This window comes from Typopeltis vanoorti, chromosome 12 (assembly GCF_054136105.1).
Source record: "Typopeltis vanoorti isolate ZY-2024b chromosome 12, IOZ_Tvanoo_1.0, whole genome shotgun sequence".
NCBI classification, from domain to species: Eukaryota; Metazoa; Arthropoda; class Arachnida; order Uropygi; family Thelyphonidae; genus Typopeltis; species Typopeltis vanoorti.
Window position 1 is genome coordinate 87,260,913 of NC_143560.1, and position 22,993 is coordinate 87,283,905.

Genomic DNA, 22,993 nt, shown 5'->3' on the forward strand with positions numbered 1-22,993 from the left:
ATTTTAATGATGTAGTCCAAAGGATAAACGACATTGTTTATCAAATAACTCAAAACTTTATTAAAATTTTTCAGCTGCTACTGCATTTCTAGTATAACGCTAACATCATCATCAGAACAGACACAGTGACTGAGCAACCAGTTAACAAACATTAGAATTGAGTCATTTAGATTATAGCTAATCTAAGAACTTATTAGAGCTAATCTAAGATTAGTTCTGCCAACTTGGTTGGCCAAGTGGATACCATATCTATTCTTCACCTTCTGACTTAGTATCAAAATTTATTTATATTTATTGTCCCAAAAATATTTTGTGAAATATTTAGCTTACTATGTAAACTAAAGGAAAGTACTATAGATTTGTGCAAATAAAAATTGTCAGTATAAATAAATTCATATTTGTGTTTATCTCTGAAAATATGAATTAGTGTTTAAAAAAAATTAAGGTCATAAAAATCACAATTAAAAATTACACAGATTTTTAAGTAAAAAAATAAATTCTTACTTCTGTGTCTTCTTATATTTTTGAGATTAGTTTATTACAGTTAGAAAAATGATTTATCATTATTATTATTTAATTTCTTCTAAATTATTTAATAAGATGTGAAGAGATATAATTATTATTATATCTCTTCACATCTCCATTCCTCTATCATGCATATCAAGTATACTCATTAACTTTGTATATTCCCAATTTGTCAGATAATCTTGCATAAAGCTATAATCAGAATTTATAGTCTTTATCTTTTTATTATAAACCATTAGAATCTTTTATAAAACAAGATATCCCACCACCAACAAATCCAAGTTATGTTACACCCAGGTCTTACCTTTTTCTACTTACTGTTTTTCCTGTAATCTTGACCATCACTCTTGAAATACAAACTAATCCATTAATTTATTTGATTGATCTCTTAGCATTCTTTTGTGAAAATAGAAGCTAAGAGACCAATGCACAAAAGTATCTGGATTAAGAAGGTTAGTTCTATAGCATTATAAGAGGAGAAAAGCTGTGCATGATCCTGATCTTTGTATCATGCAGTATATTGTATATTTCATATATTTCAAAATAGTGGTCTTCTTCATTTGTAATAAGGTAATATGCAAATGCATAGAAAATACTGCAATGATTTCTAGCTTTCTGTATCCTTTTTAACTGATTATGCTAGCAGAATTATTTAATGCATTTATTTCTTATTAGGTCATTGGGATTGGCAGTTACACCGAGAATTCGGTTTATAGAGAAACATAAGCACCAAGATTCTGGAAACAGAATTCAGCATATTGAAGAAAAAGAAATATCTGATTCTTTTGATAAACTCACAGAGAACTCAAGCAAAGCATATGCTAAGGAATTCTCCACTCCAAAACTTTATTCACAAACCACATTTGACTTTTATGACTCTGAAGATTCTGACGAAGGACAAGGAGAGTTCTTGACTGTCAAGAGAACAATTTTTTATAATGAAGATATTAAAGTGGTAGGTATATCCCTTACTATCAAATATTGTTTAAAATTAGACATTTTAGTAAAGAGGATATTAAATATTAGCTTAAGTGCAGAGCTACATATTTAACATTCCATTTATTGATCCTCTAAAACTATGACTTAATATAAAAAAAAGATTATTTTAAATCCATATAATGGACATGCAGGTGTCTGTTATTTGCCTGTTTATTGATTATTTCAACATCAGATCTATATGTTACAATGGGAAAAAATGAATCTAACAGATAAACTTAGGTGTTGATGGTTATTCATGACTTATTTTTCACGGTATTAACAACACCACAAACACATTTAACAACAAAGATGTTTTATTAACGCTTATATTTCGCTGATTTTCAACTCGGTATCATCAGAGCACAACATACATGTAAACACGACAGTGAGTGAGTGAAACAATATAATTGCAAAAGACAAAAGATCTAAAGTCCTATTTTTGGCACCCTCTAACGAGGAAAAAAAAAAAAAAAAACAGCAGTTATCCAGGAGTTTTTCTTAGGATAACCGTCTCCCAAATTTTTGGCAAATTAATGCAACCATATTTGTTAAGGTTGGGAGAATTCTTCAAAGCCATTGCTGACTCAAAAAATAATCTTTCAGAGCTATAACGACTCCTAAATAGCACATTCGTTTTCCTCCATCTAATCCTGTGTGAAGGAGTGTCCAAAGCGTGGTCTGCCAGTCCCGACTTGCCATAGTAATAGTAGCGAATGTATCTTTCATGTTCTTCCAGGCGGATGTTCACTGATCTTCCTGTTTGCCCATAATAGGCCAAATCACAGTCACACGGAACTTCATACACTCCTGGGTGTGCTAAAGGGTGAAGTTTATCCTTAGGCAAGCGGATCAGAGTTGCCAGCTTGAAATGAGGTTTGAAAGTGGTGCGAAGGCCATGTTTCAACAATACTTTGGCTATCTTTTCCGATGTACCTCTGATATAGGAAATAGAAATGGTCATGTTGTATTCTTGTGTATTAGGGGAGGGCAGAGTAATGGGCCTATGTAGTATTTTATCTATTTTGTAGGGATTGTAGCTGTTGGCTAAGAACGTATGGCGCAGGTATTGGAGTTCAGTGGTCAGAACTGTATCGTTAGAACAAATGGCTCTGGTTCTCTGTGTAAGTGTTTTTTAAATGCCGTACTGTTGGACTGGATGATGATGTGATTGTTTATGTAGGTATCTTCCTGTGTGTTTAGGCTTTCTGTAAATAGAAAAAGATAGTGAACCATCTGAAAGGCGGGTGACTAATGTGTCAAGAAATGGTAAACAGTTATTTGATTCTTTTTCTACTGTGAAGTGAATTTTGGGGGTGTTGGCTGTTTAGGTAGGTGACAAAAGCATCCAAAGTGTCTTGTCCATGGGGCCAGATGGCAAACACATCTTCTGCATAGCGTAATCACACTTGTGACTTGTATGTAGCTGTGGTAAGTACTTTGTTTTCAAAGTGTTCCATGTAAAAATTTGCTAATGGGGGAGAGAGGGGGGAACCCATAGCAGTACCATTAATCTGTTTGTAGAACCTGCATTCATGGTAAATTGAAATAATTCAAAAATATCTGGGGGAAATTTAGACTTGATTAAATCAAGAGTGTCTATAAGTGGTACATTGGTAAATAAGGAGGTGACTAACCATTATGTCTGAATGTTTTAGGATTAGATTTTTAACCAGTGTTTTGAAATGGATTGAATTTTTTACAAAAGTAGAGGAGTTGCCAGTAAGGGGGGCAAGTGACTTGGCTAAATGCCGAGCCAGTTTATATGTGGGACTATCTATGCTATCAACTGTGGGGCGTAGGGGAATATTAGTTTTATGGATTTTTGGTAATCCATAAATACAGCGTGGTTTAACATGAATTGGTTTTATTTTCCTGATGATTTCTTTGGGCCATGATGTCACTTTTTCAGTAATTTTCGGACTTTTTTCTCTTGAGACATCGTAGGGTCTCGATGTATAATTTGATGTGTGGAACTGTCACATATGAGATCTTGCATTTTTCTGTTATACTCTTCTTTATTCATGATAACTTTGCATTTCCTTTATCGGCTTTTGTAATAATAATATTTTTATTATTATATAACTTTTTTAGGGCAGTTGTTTGCTTACGTGGCATATTGCTTTTTGGAGGCTTAGCATTGTTTATAATACTTGCTATATCTAGTCGCACGTTGTTGGCCATTGCTGGCGGAAGATCGTGGATACCCCGTTCTACTTTCATCATAATTTCTAGTTTAGGAATTTGTTTGGGCGTGATGGCAAAGTTATGTCCTAGACTGAGAGCGTTCTTGGCTTCTTCAGTGAGTGTTTCCGACGATAGGTTTACGACCACGTGGTCTCGTCGAAGTTGCGGTCGGGACTTCGTATGTTGGCGTTGTTGTAGGAGTTCAAATTTCTTTAGGTGTTTGCTTTTTACTTTGGTGAATTCTTTTTTTGCTGCAACTTCGGAGATGTGTTGTAGGACAGTCCATATTTCAGGATTTAACACGTTTATTAGTTCTTGTTGTAGAGCTGTGATAGAGCTGTTTAGCTTACTAAGCTCTATGCGAGTAGCGCCGATTTTGTTCTCGAAGAAGCGCTAAACTCACCCATCGATAAATACGATGTGCCTTTGCCGATTGCAACTTTTCTTTGAATTTCAGAAAAGATGAATTATATCGTCGTGGCATCGTTTAAGGAAGGCTAACCTGTTCAATTTTCTGGACAATTTCAGTTTCAACTTACCGAACCGTCGCGCTTTGTAAACAATATCTTCTCCGTGCAGAATATTCGCTCTGACAGATAAGCTTAGGTCATCAGTGAACATCCGCCTGGAAGAACATGAAAGATACATTCGTTATTATTACTATGGCAAGTCGGGACTGGCAGACCACGCTTTGGACACTCCTTCACACAGGATTAGATGGAGGAAAACGAATGTGCTATTTAGGAGTCGTTATAGATCTGAAAGATTATTTTTTGAGTCAGCAATGGCTTTGAAGAATTCTCCCAACCTTAACAAATATGGTTGCATTAATTTGCCAAAAATTTGGGAGACGGTTATCCTAAGAAAAACTCCTGGATAACTGCTGTTTTTTTTTTTTTTTTTTTTTCTCGTTAGAGGGTGCCAAAAAATAGGACTTTAGATCTTTTGTCTTTTGCAATTGTATTGTTTCACTCACTCACTGTCGCGTTTACATGTGTGTTGTGCTCTGATGATGCTGAGTTGAAAATCAGCGAAATATAAGCATTATAAAACATCTTTGTTGTTAAAAGTGTTTGTGGTGTTGTTAATACCGGGAAAAAATTAAATTAAATTAAATTCTAAATGTTGAGAATTCTGAGGTCCATTATTTTTATTGAAATTCTTTGAATATTAGACTGCTACTTAACATTGGAAATATATAAAAGTAACCTCCTGTTGTCTGTTGTATGCAGTTTTACTTGTTATGTTTCATAATCAGTAAAACTGTAAACACTTTACTCCCTCTCTTGCTCCTAGATTGGGGAAGTTCATTATAGGGACCTCCACAGTCTGACATCTAATTATTCCAAACAACCACCCTCCCATTATGAGAATGAAGGAATTAGATATCATGTAACACTGTAGTACATTATCTGTTTGGTCTGTGGGTTCAGATATTCCATTTAAGTTACAGTTATATCTAAAAGCCTACTCGGGGAAAATTGGTGTCATTTTGAAAAAAGTTTTCAAAAAGTGCTAAGTATATGTTTTAATAATTTAAAAAAAAAATTAGTTGTTTGTATTGTGTGACCACATTGAAATTTGATAATGTTGTTCAACAAAACTTTTGTTATACAGATGTGCTTTTAGGTTGATTAATGTTTTTTTTATTTTTTTAATGCTGGTAATGAAAACAAAATTTGTCTCTTATTTGCAGTTTTCAAGTGATAAAACATTAGTTTTCAAAACAGGTAATTGTTTTCCCGAAGAACTATCAGAAGGAATAGAAATCAACCATTTGCTTCATATATTAGGATATGTTGAAATTCATATCTCTGTTACTGGCTTGATTTTATTCACTGAATCTCATGTATGTTATTTGTGGTTTTCTTAATTTCTAGTAGGGTGTAAATATTTACATGTTTTTTGTGCACATGTATTGTTTTATGCCAGAATGCTCTCTCTGTGTGCGCGTGTGCATGCATGTGTCAGTAATACAAACAGTATTTGTTATGCAGTTGTATCTAAAGAAAAAAAAAAAAAGAAAAAAATCTCAGAAGCAAACTTTCATAACAAAAAATCATGTTTTTTCTTTTTTTTTTTTAAATAGAGCTGTTAGCAAAAGGAATGCTTGCAAGAAATGTTCACTTAATTAAAAAATATGGTTTTAATAACTCATAATGATAAATATATATAAAAAATAAAAAAATATATAAATAGGACAGTTGTCATAAAATGATTTTAGTAATTATATAATTATTGTTGACTATTGTAGCTCTTTTGCATTAAACAACATTGATTGCTCAAACATCTGTTTTCTTCTATTTGGCAGCAGCATGGGATATTTAGCACAAAATCTTTTTAGTCAAATTTGATTAAGCTGTTATTTAAGATACTTTTGTCTTGTACAACAATCAAAAGTTTTTTTTGTTTTGTTTTGTTTTGTTTTTAAAAAAAAGAGTTATCACTGAAATCTTCCTGACTGTCAAATTCCTGGTATGTACCATCAGGAGGTGTACAGAATATTATGATAGCAATGAGTGAAAAGTTTATTCATTACTAACTTCCTGTCAACAGTTTTCCTCCAAATTAATCTATTATCTGTTAGGACTGCAATATCATCAGATCTTATATTTCAGTCGTTCAGCAATCCAGATCTTGGTCTTCCTCTGGTATTTTTCCTACCATCCTGGCATTAAACATCTGTTTTGCTCATATTTATTCTCATGTTCTGTTCTGTTTAGGTGACCAATACCTCCTGAAATTAGCTCTGCTAACACATTCCTGATTGCTAACAATGTCAAGTTCCTATCTAATATCCTTGTTTTTAATATGTTTCTGCCATTGTGATACCATCTGATCACTCCTCTAATTTTTTTCACAACTCTCATGTCTGCTGGTTCCAGTCTTTGATCAAGTATTTTACTTCTAACCCAACTCTTAGATCCACAAGTTAAAATCGGTTTGAACATTGTCTTTTATACAGCTACTTTAGTGTTTTGACTAATTTCTCTCTTATTTCATTTAAATTTATTCAGTTTACTTACTTACGAGACAGCTTTACTAATTCTGCTATTTCCATATTTAGTTTTCTGTCTTCATTTGAGCATTGTGCCTAAGTAGCTTGTTTTACTCTAAATTTAGGATACCACTGGTGTTTTCAATGTTTTTGCCCATTTTCATTGTCTTTGTCTTTTTTATTGCTGATTTTCATACTAAATTTATTATTGCAGTTATTTGGGTTTATCCTCTGAGTTGTATTTGCAACTTTTGCTATGTGACCTTTGAACTTTAAATTCTTATCCACCAAGATCCCTTGCCTCTTCAGTTTCTTGTAGCATAACCCTGCTAATATAATATGCCACTGGAACTCTAATTATTATTATTATTATGAGTAACTCCAGGGAGTCGACAGACTCATCGAGGGAGCCCCTAATAATAAATAGAGTTCCAGCAGCATATTATATTAGCAGGGTTATGCTACAAGAAGCTGAAGAGGCAAGAGATCTTGGTAGATAAGAATTTAAAATTTAAAGGTCACATAGCAAAAGTTGCAAATACAACTCAGAGGATAATTGCGATGTTGAAGCGAACCTTGACATGTAAGGATAAGGAAGTCATTTTGCCTCTTTATAAGGCTTTGATAAGACAATGTACATTGTGGTCTCATGATTATTGTGTGCTGATTTGGTCTCCAGGGTTCCGAGGGGATAAAGAAGCTGTGGAAAGGGTGCAAAGAAGTGTTACAAAGATTATATCTGGATTATGGGATTTAGATTATGAGGACAGATTGTGAGTATGTGGATTGCAGACTCTGGTTAACAGGAGAAAGAGGGGTGATATGATAGAGGTCTATAAACTTTTGAATGGGTGTTATAGGATTTCAACTGATGAAATTTTTCATTGGGGAGAGAACACTGGGCATCCATAGAAGTTAAGTTTGTTCACAGTCAAGAAAGGGGTAAGAGCTAGGTTTTTCTCCCAGAGAGCAGTGAATGAGTGGAATAATTTGCTCTTAGGGGTAGTGAGTGCATCTAGTGTGAATGAATTTAAGGGAAGGTATGATGGCTGGTTTGGGTGATTTATAGCCTCCCTCGATGAGTCCTTGACTCCCTGGAGGTCTCAGATAATAATAATTATAATAATATCATACTTCTACTTTGCAGCAAAATTTGAAAAATTGGATATGGGTAAGAATCAAAATAGCTGGAAGTCTCTGTATTTGAAACATAATTTTCAAAGAGAATCATACTTGGGTATATGTAAGGATATTATGACAAGAATATATGTTGAAACTTTAAAGTAAAGTAACCACAAATTTCCTCAGAAAATTGCAAATCATATGTTGAAGAACTTTTCAATGCCTACTAAGTTGCAGGATGCAAATGTTGAAAATTTATTTTCTGACCTGCATCTGTTTTTTCCCAGCAAACTTGAAAGTTTAATAATGAATGTGAGGAAATGCTTTCATGAAGTTCAAATTTCCACACCAGAGAAGTGATAGCAGTTGAAACTAGGAGGTTTGGACATGGCAAAATATGTCTTCTCCTTCCTACCACAGGAGAACCAGAAACATAAATCACCATTTAAATTTTTGGTAAGTTAAGTATACACTTTAGTATTAAGTCTTTAGATTAATGCATAGTTTATTTCAGTTTGTTCATAATGGTAAGTGATAGACAGATTTTTATGTCATTTTTGAACATCTGCATTAAAAATTGCTAAAATCCATTCATTTTGGTGTGGGTAAAAATAGCAGAAGTTCTTTTTTCTTATCCACTGTATTTAAGACTGAACTGCATATATGGTTATCATTGTTTATTTGCCTGGTTAAAAAGTAAATTATACTAGACCAGAAACTGTATTCCTTAATTTTAATCCTTTATCCAACCACAAACAAACAAACAAAAGTTTGTGTGTGAACTATCTTTGCGACTAGGCTACGTGTATAAAGATAATTAACCACACATCAGTTGCCTAAATATTCTTCTATACGCCACCTTTCAGACATGTACTCGTATATTGCTATACATGATAGGAAAAGTCTCTATTCACAAGTTTCAACCTTTAATTGGGGTCTCATGATGATAATAATAGATGGATAGTTTTCATCATCATCATCATCATCAAATTCCTGCCATGTACCCTCAAGGGGTGTACAGGATATGACAATACTACATGAAAAAATTACATCATTACTAACTTCCTATCTACAATTTTCCTCCAAATCAGCCTGTTACTTGTCAACACTCCAACATTATCAGATCTTATATTTCTATCGTCTAAAGCACTTTGTACTGTATCAATCCACCTATATCTTGGTCTTCCTCTGAGTCGTTTTGCTGCCAACCTGGCAGAGAACACTTGTTTTGCTAATCTTTCCTCGCCCATTCTGTTTAAGTGACCATACAACCTGAGATTAGCCCTGCTAACGCATTCCTGGATGCTGACAATGTCAAGTTCTTTCCTAATATCCTTGTTTTTAATATGATACTGCCATTGATGCCATCTGTTCACACCTATAATCTTTCTCAGGACTCTCATATCTGTGGTCTCTAGTCTTTGGTCAAGTGTTTTACTTCTGACCCAGCTCTCAGATCCATAAGTTAAAACTGGTTTGAACACTGTCGTGTATACAGCTAATTTAGTGTTCCGACTAATTTCTCTCTTATTCCATATGAATTTATTCAATTGACTTCCCACCATACCAGCTTTGCTGATTCTGTTGTCTATTTCTATATTTAATTTATCATCTTCACTAAAAATCGTGCCTAAATAGCTGAAATGTTTTACTTGTTCCACAGGTTCTCCATTCACAACACAGTCGACATTTTCAATGATTCTGCCTATTTTCATTGTCTTTGTCTTTTTATTGCTGACCTTCATACCATATCTATTACAACAGCTATTCAATTTAGTCAGAGAACTTGCAGACTTGTAGCGGATTTATTTAGAAGTATAACATCATCTGCATAAAACAAAGAGCGGACATTAGCATCTCCAATTTTGATATCATGTTTAACACCACTTTCCTTCATAATGTGATCCATATAGATAATGAATAACAGAGGGGATAATGTACATCCTTGTTTGACACCAGATTTAACATCAAACCATCTTCCTGTACTTCCTTCAATTCCAACTGCTGACTTACAACTCAAATAAAGACTAAGTATTGCTTGATATAATGCGCCATTGACACCATATAACTGCAGCGTATTGAATAGCTTCTCTCTTGGCACCTTGTCATATGCCTTTTCCAGATTGACAAAACTTAAATACAGATCTTTGTTATATTCCCATGCTTTCTCGACTATTTGTCGTAAAGTGAAGATCTGATCCTGACAGCCTCTATTTGGCCTGAATCCAGCTTGTTCTTCACCAAGCTTTTCTTCCACAATTCTTCTGAACCATTTCTCAAGTATACTTGCATAGATCTTGCCAGGAACACTCAGTAGGGAAATACCTCTGTAATTCTCATATTCAGTTTTATTTCCCTTTTTATATATGGGTACTATGAGAGCTCTACTCCAATCATCGGGAATTCGTCCCTCTGTCCAGGCTTTCTGAACTATGCAGTGCAGCCACTGTAAGACTCTTATACCACCATACTTCAGCATTTCTGGTCGAATATCATCTACTCCTGCTGCCTTTCCACATTTCAAGCCTTTGATGGCTTTTTCTACTTCAAGTATGGATATGTATTCCTGACTGCATGCCTGGTCAATGTTTTTTACCACTGTGCTGTCATCACTGCTTGTTTCATTTAGCAATTTTTCAAAGTAATTACTCCATACTTCAAGGATATCTTTTTCTCCCGTTTTCATGTCACCTTTATCATCTCTAATTCCTTTTATAGCACTCTTTCCTCCATTCTTAAGCTTCTTCAACAACCTCCAGAATATTTTGCCACCTTCTTGATATTTATTTTCTATATTCTTGCCAAAGTCCTCCCATGACTTTTGTTTAGCTAGTTTTACAAAGTGTTTAGCATTTGTCTCTATATTCTCTAAGAGCACAAGCTGACTTATTTGACAGGAACTTTTGATATGCTTTTTTCTTTTCCTTCACTGCCTCTTTAACTTCCTGTGTTCACCAGGGAGTTCTGATTTTTTTATCCTTGCACACAACCTCACCACATGCCTCTCTGGCAGAATCAATCAATGTTTCCTTCAGAGTTTGCCACTGAATCTCCAAGGTTTGATTCCTGTTCTCAAACTCTTTCATTTTCTTTTCAATAATATTTCTGTATTTTAGTCTACAGTTCACATCTGAGAGCTGCTCAACTTTTATTCGCTTTAAAACTTTCTTACATGTTATTCTTTTCAATATGAAATTCAGTTTTATCCTGCTCAAGACTAAATAGTGATCACTTCCAATTTCAAATCCTCTGTACACTCTGGTGTCCTGCACCAGGAAGAAAACATCACTATCAACAATAACATAGTCAATGAGACTTTTCTTATTCCTAGCCTCTTCTCTCCATGTGAATTTGTGCACATTTTTATGTTGGAACATGGTGTTAGTAATAACCAGTCCATGTCCTGAGCAGAAATCCAACAGATATTTGCCATTATTATTAGCTTTGCTCTTTTCTCCAAATTTTCCCAAAATATTTTTGTATGTCTCACAATCATTTCCTACTCTACTATTTAGATCCCCAACAAGGACCAACTTTTCCCTTTTCATTGTGTCAGTTGCTTTTTCTAAAGCCTCAGAAAATTCCTCCACTTCTACCTTAGTAGAACCTTCTGTGGGACCATAGGCACAAATAAGTCTCATTGTCCAGTTCCCCATTCTCATATTTGCCCACATTACTCTACTTGAGACTGACTGCCATTCAAGAAGATAAGCCTCGTATTTTGTGTTGAATACTATGGCTACTCCTTCTTTTTCTTGATTGTCATTGCCTGAATATAACATTTTATATTTATTGCTCAGAAAGATCTCATCAGTTTTTGTCTTTTTTGTTTCAGTCACTCCTATTATGTCGATCTGGTACTTATCTAATTCCTCAGCTAGCTCCATTTCTTTGCCATTCAGGCTTCTTACGTTGATAGTCTATCTATCTATCCCAATGGCTTAAACAGGCCTTTAAGGCCCACAGCCTTCCAAGTATGCTTGGATTTCGTAACCGAAATACGAGGATAGAATGGTCACTCCTATGCCTCAAGGTATTCTTGGCTGTATCCCTGTGTGTTCAAGGGGCCGGTTTGCCTGCTTGCGGGATGAAAAACACCAGATAAACTGACGGGAAAAACCCTACTGCCCACGCCCAAGACCGGCTAACTTGGCTATGGCTGACCTTACGCGCGGACCTTACGTTGATAGTACCGATCTTTAACTCTGGTGATGTTGAGTTGGGGTTTATTTTCAGATTTGTTCCAGTAGCTGACTTTTCGCTGTTCGCCCTGGTTCCCTGGCGAAAACAACGGGGGCCTTGTTTAACCGGGCGACGCCCCAACCGGCATGAAATTTTGTCATGTTGTACCATCATTCTATATTTTGGTTTAACCATTAAGAATACAATTTGGTTAGCTAAATCCCAAATTGCCAGCCCTTCCTCGTCCGTTCAGTATCCAAGTAGATACCCAACAGGGTGCACCACGAGAAGGTGAGGATTGGACATTAGATCAGAAGCCCTGGTTGGTTCTCTGCATTCCTTTAAAGGCTATGTGGAGGTCTCCTCTCAGTTATACAGCTTTGACCCTTAAGCACCCCGGATAGTTTTCTGTAATGTATATTCTTTAGTACAGTATTGTACCCTTAGGCTTCATTCACGACTTTTTAGTACTTGGTTATTGCGAGTTAGTTATAATGGTGTTTGCTATAGAGAAGAGTTGACTTTATGTGGAATGGCCTTCAGAAGCAGTAACTCTACGTAGAAGTCTATAGCTCATCATCATCGAATTCCTGACATGTGTCCTCAAGGGGTGTACAGGATATGATGGCACTACGTGAAAAACTTACATCATTACTAACTTCCTGTCTACAATTTTCTTCCAAATCAATCTGTTACCTGTCAAGACCCAACATTATCAGATCTTATATTTCTATCTTCTAAGGCACTTTTTACTGTATCAATCCACCTATATCTTGGTCTTCCTCTGGGTCTTTTTCCTGCCAACCTGGCAGAGAACAATTGTTTTGTTAATCTTTCCTTTCCCATTCTGTTTAAGTGACCATACCACATGAGATTAGCTCTGCTAACAATGTTAAGTTCTTTCCTAATATCATTGTTTTTAATATGATATTGCCATCTGTTCACTCCTGTAATCTTTCTCAGGACTCTCATATCTGTAGTCTCTAGTCTTTTGTCATGTGTTTTATTTCTAATCTCTCTCTCTCTCTCTCTCTCTCAGATCCATAAGTTAAAATTAGTTTGAACACTGTCATGTATACAGCTAATTTAGTGTTTTGACTAATTTCTCTCTTGTTCCATATAAATTTATTCATTTGACTTCCTACCATACCAGCTTTGCTAATTCTGTGGTCTATTTCCATATTTAATTTGCTGTCTTCACTAATTGTACCTACATAGCTGAAATGTTTTACTTGTTTTATAGGTTCCTCCATTCAAGATGCAGTTGATATTTTCATTGTTCTTGTCTTTTTATTGCTGATTTTCACCCCAAAATTATTACAGCAGTTATTTAATTTAATTTTGCAGATTTGTACGGGATTTATTTAGAAGTGTATCATCATCTGCATAAAGTAAAGAGTTGAGATTGACATTTCCAATATTAACATCTTGTTTAATACCACATGTTATCCATATAGCTCATGAATAGCAGAGGGGATAATGTACATTGTTGTCTCATTCCTGAGGAAACATTAAACCATCTTCCTGTACCTCTTTAATTTCTAACTTACAAGTAAAATAAAGGCTAAATATTGTTTGATATAATGTCCCATGTACACTATATAACTGTGGTGTTTTGAATAGCTTTCCTCTTGGCTCCTTTTCATATGCCTTTTCTCCAGATCTATGAAACTTAAATACAAATCCTTGTTATATTCCCATGATTTCCAAAAAATTGTCTTAAAGTGAAAATCTGATCTGAGAACCTCTTTTTGCCTGAATGCAGCTTATTCTTCACCAAGTGTCCCTTCCACAATCCTTTTTAGCCATTTTTCTTGGGTATACTCGTATAAATCTTACCAAGAATACTCTGTAGGGAAATACCTCTGTAATTCTGATATTCAGTTTTATTTCCCTTTTTATAGATTCTAGTCATCTGGAATTCAATCATCTGTTCAGTCCTGAATTATGCAGTGCAGACTTTTATACCTCGATACTTGAGCATTTTTGGTTGATTATCATTTGTTCCAGCTGCCTTTCCACATTTCAGGTTTTTGATGACTTTTTCTACTTTTGAGTATTTATGTATTCCTGATTGCCTGCCTGTTTTCTACCACTGTGCTGTCACTGCTTGTTTCATTTAGCAATCTTTCGAAAAACAATTTTCGCATGTTTGAAAATCAAATAATCTATTTTGAAATGTGACTGCTGCTGGTTTTCATTTTTGATAATGAAATTATTTCAAAAATGGCAACCAGCAGCAGTCACATTTTAAAATAAATTATTTGATTTTCAGACATGCGAAATTCGTTTTTATCTCTTAGAAACAAACAAAATAAATAACACAGGGCTGCAATGGAAAAGTTGTCTGAGAAGTAATAATTGATTTTTATAGATTTTTAGGTGCTGAGTTCAGAAAAAAATAGTAAAAAAATTCCATAACCCACCAATTTTACTCAATTTCTAATTTAATTGTTTTTATTAGTAGTATTTAGATTCAAATTCAACGCATTGGTATTTATTTTCATTCTCCTTTATTTACAGCTAATTAGTTGTATAAGTGATTTTTTGAAGTGCCTTTTTATGGTCAATAAAGAAATTTCTATAGCTTCTATATTTCCACGCAGATAAAAGTGCAGGTAGCTACTTTGAATCTGATTCACCGAGATAATAACGGATGACTTTCCTGTTGTCACAGACACTTACGTTTTCTTGTGTGATTCTTTAGTTTAACTTTAGTCATTGACTACTATGGTTATCTTGTTTCTGAAAGTTGGCATGTTTTCTAAGTTAGTGTGAAGATTTAATTGAATGTGTTTGCACATTTTTTTTAATGTTTTTAAGTAGTATCGAATAATAGTGTTGATGTCATTTGTTAAAATTTGTTTAACTGTGTTTTAAGTGGTGTTTGTAATGGCTTCAAAAGGTTGCAAACAGTCACCTAACATTTTCTGCTACATATGCTGGGAGTTATTGGTAAAAAAAACAATGAAGAAACATTTCAGATTTCGTGAAAAAAGTGTACTACATATTTTGGGATGAAACTTGATGACTCTTGGATAAGCCATGGTCGCCGCATATAGTATGTTCCATTTGTGTAGAAGAACTTAGAAAGTGGTCGAAGGGAGAACAAAAATCTTTTCGTTTCGGAATTCCCATGGTATGACGGGAACCCCGCATGGTCGCCGCATATAGTATGTTCCATTTGTGTAGAAGAACTTAGAAAGTGGTCGAAGGGAGAACAAAAATCTTTTCGTTTCGGAATTCCCATGGTATGACGGGAACCCCGCAACCATACCGATGACTGTTAGTTCTGTTCTTTGAATGTTCGAGGTTTTAATGTGAAAAATAAAAAAGACATTTCCTATCCTAATTTACCATCTGCAATATGCCCAGTGGAACATGGTCCTTAAATACCTGTGACAACGCCTCCACAAATTTTAGAAGAACCACTCAGCAGCAATTCAAATGAGGAAGTTGAAGATTTCAGTGATGACGAATACAAAGATAGTGGCCCACCTGAACTTTTTTCACAGACTGATTTGAACGACATGGTCAGAGATTTAGGTCTTTACTGCTGGGCTCGAGACTAAACGAAAAGAATTTGTTAGCCCCTGACACTTCTTTCTCATGTTTAGACATAGAGAAAGAGATTTTCTTCCTTACTTTTCAGAGGAAGGTGATTTAGTTTACTGTAGTGATATTCCTGGACTGATAAGCAAATTCAACATAAAATATGAAGTCATCAATTGGAGGTTGTTTATTAATTCCTCAAAAAGAAGCCTCAAAGCTGTGCTTCTCCATAATTACAATAAGTATGTTCTCGTAGAAAGGCTTAGATGTTGGTTATACATGCTTATTAAATTACTTAAGGAATTTATAGTATACAAATGATATAAATTAAAATTAAACTTTAATCTATATTCCAATATTTCGGCAACGTCACACTGCCATTTTCACAGGAACTTAAAATAAAGATATGTGCATGCAGCCACTACACACAGTAACTGAGGACGAAGCAGGAAGTTGTTGTTCTCCTAAAAGTCCTGATGGTGTCCCCTAGCGGGCTATGTAAGTATTCTCAGCCGTTGGGCTGAAGGTCTTCTGATGTAAGTCTCTCAAATTTGGGGCAGTCTAATGCAACCAAACCAAGTATTAATCCTTGTTGTAAAGGGGGGAGGGGGTGTGTGGTTAACCGGTATCAATATTTTTTTGGGGGGGGGGGGGGAAGTAGCCATTTGCTGAGAAAGTGTTGAGGATGTGGTTTAGTTCAGTGGTTAAGGCATTGTCATTTGAACAAGTAAGCTTATCCCTGTTATGTAGTGTCTTAATAACTCCATATTGTTGTGAGGGGGGGGGCTCTCCGAATTTATAACTGCGCCAGCCAAGTTTTGCAACGAGAACAAATCGCTGCTATGCACTTTCTCTTAGCTATACGGTGCTCAAAGTAGAGCTTTCTAGCACGTTAAACCATGAGCTTTGGTCAATCTTATACGACATCTTGTGCACTGCTGCTGATAAAGAATTTAAAAAAGTACGAGGTCGACATATCAAGAAGTTTGAGAAATTAAAAAAGAACTCGACCTCCGAACCAACACTGTTGTCAACCTTTCTTCAGTTAATTTGAAACCTGAAACAGCCAACGCTGTCTCACGTGGCCACAACTTCGCCATTGCTCCCAGAAAATTACCGGCTGAGGATATAATGATCCAAATTGAATGCAGAATCCGCAACCTTCCAAACCACGTGGCCAACATATCCTTTCTTCAATTAATTTGAAACCTGAAACAGCCAACCTGTCTCACGTGGCCACAACTTCGCCATTGCTCCCAGAAAATTACCGGCTGAGGATATAATGATCCAAATTGAATGCAGAATCCGCCACCTTCCAAACCACGTGGCCAACGATATTAGATTAGATGTAGTAACTTGTGTTCTCACCAAAGCTAGACTACCAAAAACCAACATCGCTGCAAGAATTAAAGAAAAACAAAGAAATAATAATCACCAACGCGGATAAAGGTAGCACCATGTGGCCAACAATATTAGATTGAATGTAGCTTGTGTTCTCACCAAAGCTAGACTACCAGAAACCAACATATCCAATAAGGAATATAAATCGTTGCAGGAATTAAAGAAAAACAAAGAAATAATAATCACCAAAGCGGATAAAGGTAATGCCACAGTAGTACTTAACCAAATGGACTACACAGGTAAGCTTAAAGCTCTATTATTAGATCGGACTACTTACCTCCCTATTGAGTACAATCCCACCAACTCACAAATTAGAAAACTCCACAGGCTCCTTAAGAAGGTCACTTCCTGGCCTGTTGAAGTCACTAACAAATTAAAACCATTTAACTCCATACCCCCACCTCCCATATATATGGACTCCCAAAAATAATTTAAAAAAATGTGCCATTACATCCCATAGTGGATGGCATCGATTCCCCCCCACATACAAATTAGCTAAATATTTGACCAGAGCGCTCACACACTATACTGGCAACACACCATCACACATAAAAAACTCAGCCCATTTCAAAGCCAGCATAGAAAACCTTACACTCCAACATACTGGCATAATGGTCAGTTTTGATGTCTCCTCCTTATTCACAAATGTCATACTCAAAGAAACCTTACAGCTAATCCAAGCTAAATTTCCTCCCGATATCTCAGCCCTATTTCAGTTCACTATGAACTCAGGCTATTTCGTTTTGGCAAGGAAAATTCTACAAACAAATAGAGAGAACAGCCATGGATTCACCACTCTCCCCACCCTTGGCCAACTTTTTTATGGAGACTTTTGAAGTTAAAGCCTTAAACTCTGCCCCACAGAAACCAACCATATTGCTTCGCTATGTTGATAATGTGCTCGCTATTTGGCCACATGGCTCTGATGCACTCCTCTCCTCCATAATACATTTAAACAACCAACACCCCAGAATCAAGTTCACCCTGGAAAAGGAGAAAAACAACAGCCTCCCTTTCTTAGATACACTAGTCACCTACCAGCCAGATGGAAACTTGGTTTTCTCAGTTTATAGAAAACCCACCCATACAGGCAGATACATTCACCAACAATTCCCCCCCCCCCTCACAATAGTATGGAGTTATTAAGACACTACACAACAGGGCTAAACTTATCTGTTCAAATGTCCTAACCACTGAACTAAACCACATCCTCAACACTTTCTCAGCCAATGGCTACCCCCCCCCCCAAAAAAAAAAATAAATAAATAAAATAAAATAAAATAAAATGCAAAAAATATTGACACCAGTTAGCTCATTCAAATTTGAAAGGCTATTCATGGAATCAGCCTTAGCCCTAAGAAACATGCCAAACTTCAACAAATTTGGTTGCATGAGACTGCCCCAAATTTGGGAGACTTACATCAGAAGACCTTCAGCCCAACGGCCGAGAATACTTACATAGCCCGCTGAGGGGCACCATCAGGACTTTTAGGAGAAACAACAGCTTCCTGCTTCATCCTCAGTTACTGTGTGTAGTGCCTGCGTGCACGTTTTATTTTAAGTTCTTGTGAAAATGGCAACGTGATATTGTAAATTCCTTAAGTAATTTAATAAGCAAGTACAATAAGTATGCTTCAGTACAAGTAGCACATTCCATGCATTTGAAAGAACGATACTAAAATTTAGCCTTCATTCTCAACAAACTTAAGTACAATGATCATGGATGGACAGTTTGCGGTGATCTTAAAGTCATATCTATGATTTTGGGACAACAAAGAGGATACACCAAATACCTGTGTTTTTTGTGCTAGTGGGACAGCCGAGATCGAGAGCAACATTAGATCAAGAAGGAATGGCCAGAAAGAGTCATATTAGAACCTGGAAGTAAAAAAGTGTTACACAAAACTTTGGTTGCTCGGGAAAAAATCCTTTTACCCCCGCTTCACATAAAGCTGGGATTGATGAAGCAATTTGTCAAGACTTTGTTAAAAGAAGAAGAGAGTTTTAAATACATCTGTGCAGAATTTCTGGGATTATGTACAGCAAAATTGAAAGAAGGTATTTTTATCGGTCCAGACATCAGGAAACTTATGAAGGATAAACTGTTTGAAGAAAATATGGCAACTGTTGAAAAAGAAGCATGGAAAGTTTTGAAAGAGGTGGTGACGAAATTTTTAGGAAATCACAAGGACCTCAACTATAAAATGATTGTGGAAGAAATTCTCATTTAGGCTACTTTCTGAGAATCTGGGAACTGTCAGCAAAGAGCAAGGTGAAAGATTCTACCAAGACATCAAGGAGATGGAAAGAAGATATCATGGCAAGTGGAATGTCAACATAGACGACCTTTTTGAACTTTTTCACAGAAAAAGTTCAAAAAGAAGCTTTGAAGGAAAAATCAAAAGACACCAGAACAAAATATAAAGTATGTACTAAAGATTAATCTTTAATTAAAATTTTTTTTTCCAATACTTGCATTTCAAAAATGTTTACAGAAAATTTTAAATACTTTTATTTTACTTAATATATTGCATTTTAAAGCTGTTTTACTGTAATATTGAGATCCATTTTGTGAAAAATCCTTATGTGATAAAGAAAAATGGAAGAGATATTTAAAATCAATGGTCGAAAATAAATCAGAAACGCTTAATAGTTTCCAGACAACTTTACATGACTCGAATTTTGCAGGCCTGTGTAATTGTAAAGCAAAAAAGTTAAAATATTGAAGAAAATTTTCAGTAAATTTCAAGTAAAGCAGTATATGTTTATGTCTCAACAGTTGCTCTATTACAGTTAATCCTTTAATGGTTCTACAGATTAACAGCAGAGTAGAGTAATTATATGATAAAAGGAAAAAAACTGCTATGTTTTGAACCTTGAAAAGTCATTGTTTATGTATTTCATTCACTTCAGCCAGTAGGGGAAATTAAACGAATGGTCAGTTTGAAACAGCATATAGATAATCCTATCAGTGTATGTAACACTTGTCCTTCATCTGAGGCTACACTTATAAAATGTTATGAGTGGGAACTGGAGGGCAGTTAAGACCCTATCATGATGAGAAATGGAATTTTGACATTCCTGCATCAGCAAAGTTTTATGTTGATTTAGTTATACCATTTTGTTATGCCATTAGTGCCTTATTACACATAAGGCACTAATGACAGATTCATAATGTAAATAGTCTCATTATAAATTATTCAACATCAAATTAAAAATATTTTTTACTATTCAAAAAGGAAAAAGTTCAATATAATTTACTCTTTCAAATGAAACAGTTCCAGATTTTCTAAGTTTTTAATAAAAATTATGGGTATGTCTTTATTTTCATTTTATGCCTAGGATGCTGAATTTGCAAGAGACGTTTTAGTGAAGAAACCAAAACCTATTACAAAGCCAGCAATTGCAAAGAAAATGCTGAAAAAGAAGATAAAACCAAACAAGAAGGTTGTTTTTAATGAGGAAGGTGAGGTAAGAAGTTGTTTTTGAATTATCATTTAGTACAGTAAAAGGACATTTAGTACAGGTAACCCTCGTATAACGCGGTACTTATACAACGCGGTTTCGATATAACATGGTCTACAAATTGTAGTATCCCTTGTTCAATGCGATTTCGATATAATGTGATCTACAATTTCTAGTAACCTTTTATCTTTTTTATTTTTTCATATTTTTTACCGCAGGACTTAAAAAACTTAAAAATCAAATTTGATCTTCATTAAATTTGTGTCTGCCCATATCGCGCAAGTAGTTATAAGTATCGAATTTAGTTTTATTGTATCACTGAATAAGGTACTGTACAGAGGACTTTTGCCGTCTGTGTCATTCTCAACAAATAGTGCAATTAGAGACAGATGGAATAAAAATGGCACTAACTAATAAATCACATATCTCCCTCTCACAGAAACTATGCTGTATAGACTAAAGCAAAATCATATGTTGCACCGAAACACAGTATCTAACTAAAAACTGTTATCCAATTTTTCAATTATGAAATAAGTGTTTTTTTATTGCATTTGAAATTCTCGATGTCATTATGACAGATCACAAAAGCTAACTTAAAATAAAAGACTACCAAGAATTGAAACATGCCATATAATGAATGTGTGAGTTCGCCTGCCACCTCAAACGCCAACAAGAAGCCATAAAATTCAACCAAGGGTTGAAACCTTTGTGTGAGTTGAGCCAGTCAGTAATGAGAAGTTCCATCGGAACGATAAATGACGCCCTGTTGTGAATGTGTTAAAACTAATAGTGAATGTTGTTATGACAGTTTCAGACGTTATGGAATTCGATTGAAGAAAATTAACATTTCGACTCAACACTTGTCGGTTGCTTTTGTCTTTGGGTCGTGTGATCTTTTGTTAATACCGCACCATATGCACTTCTTTTTAGCTGCTGTCTTGTGTAAAACAAAATTCAGCTTGTACGTATTGTAACAATTAAAAAAAATTTGAATAATTTATAAGCGTATAAAAGGATATCACCTGTAAATTGTTGACATGCCAGCAAAATTTTCAGACGTGCCACCTCTGGCACGAGTGCCATAGGTTCACCATCTAGGGTTTACTGTATAAAGTGTTTATTGTTGAAAATTGTCATTTTCTGCCAGGAAAGTGCATTTAAAATCATAAGTGTGTTATTCTCAAGCAGAGAAGTTTATTTTCTGGTGAGTTACATACATATGTAATGCTTTTTTTTTTTAATGTAAAAATTTATTTTTATTGTAATGGCCACTAAAACTGCAACGAAAGGGAAAAAACCAACATTGAAGAGAAAATTCATTTCTCTCAAAGAAAAAAATTAAAATCTTGGATCGGTTGAAAATTGGAGAAAAACCAGGAGTTGTGTGCAAGGACTGAATTTAAATGAATCAACAATTCGGACAATCAAACAAAATGAACATAAAATCTGAGAAAGTGTTATTGCTGGGTCAATGGTAAGTGCAAAGCGTGTTACTCGTTTTCGTGATATTCTAATAGAAAAAATGGAGAAATCTCTAATGATTTGGATAGAGGATTGCACTCAAAAGAAACTTTCTTTGGATGGACACCTTATTAAGCAAAAAGCTCTCAAAGTTTATAAACATTTAAAAGAACTTCATCACAATTCTTCAGAAGAAATCTCTCAGCATGGGTTTTCTGCGACTAAGAGTTGGTTTGAAAACTTTAAAAAGTGGTTTTCTTTGTATAATCTTAAAATCCAGGGAGAATCAGCACCAGCAATGTTGAAGCTGAACAGAAATACTCAGCAGAACTTTTAAAAATCATTAAAGAAGGTGGTTACAGTGCTGACCAGGTGTTCAATGCAGATGAATCTGGGTTATATTGGGAAAAAATGCCAAAATGCACCTATATTTCGAAAAATGAAAGATCAGCTCCTGCATTCAAAGTTTCCAAAGATAGAATTACTCTACTGTTTTGTAGTAATGCATCAGGTGATTACATGACAAAACCAATGTTTATTAACCAATCTACAAATCCTCATGTGATGAAAGGGCTCGACAAGTACACCTACCTGTTTATCGGTGGGCCAACAGAAAGGCATGGGTTACAGCTAGCATGTTTGAAAATTGGTTTTTCAAGTGTTTTGTACCCGATGTAGAAAGTTACACAAAGAAAAAGAATATGGACTTCAAAATTCTACTAATTTTAGATAACGCCCCAGGCCACCCAACAAATTTAAGCCATCCGAATATTAAAATAACTTTTTTGCCGCCTAATACTACTTAACTTATCCAACCACTTGACCAAGGAATAATATCAACATTTAAGTCATATTATATTTGGCCAACATTTCAATTAATTTTGGAAAAAATGGAATCTAATCCAAACATGACACTGCCTCAAGCGTGGAAAGAGTTTTCAATATTGAATTGTGTAAAAATTATTTCTCTGTCCATTAAGGAATTACAACCCTCTACGTTGAATGCTTGCTGGAAAAAAATATGACATGAAGCCGTAATGGAACAAAATTTCTTACCTCCAGTGGATGCCGAGCTACGTCGTATAATAAACGTTACACACATTTTTGGTGGAGAGGGCTTTTGCG

The 22,993-nt window shown here is 35.1% G+C and overlaps 1 protein-coding gene across 1 annotated transcript in view; it reads left to right on the forward strand.

Moving 5' to 3' along the window:
* Positions 1–22,993, forward strand: part of LOC150100970 (putative ATP-dependent RNA helicase DDX10) — a 293,342-nt gene that overhangs the window by 195,732 nt on the left and 74,617 nt on the right. Inside the window, exons 14-15 of the mRNA XM_090401236.1 lie at positions 1,201–1,480; positions 20,285–20,413. Coding sequence (XP_090257362.1) covers positions 1,201–1,480; positions 20,285–20,413 — 409 coding nt within the window. The remainder of the gene's footprint in view (positions 1–1,200; positions 1,481–20,284; positions 20,414–22,993) is intronic.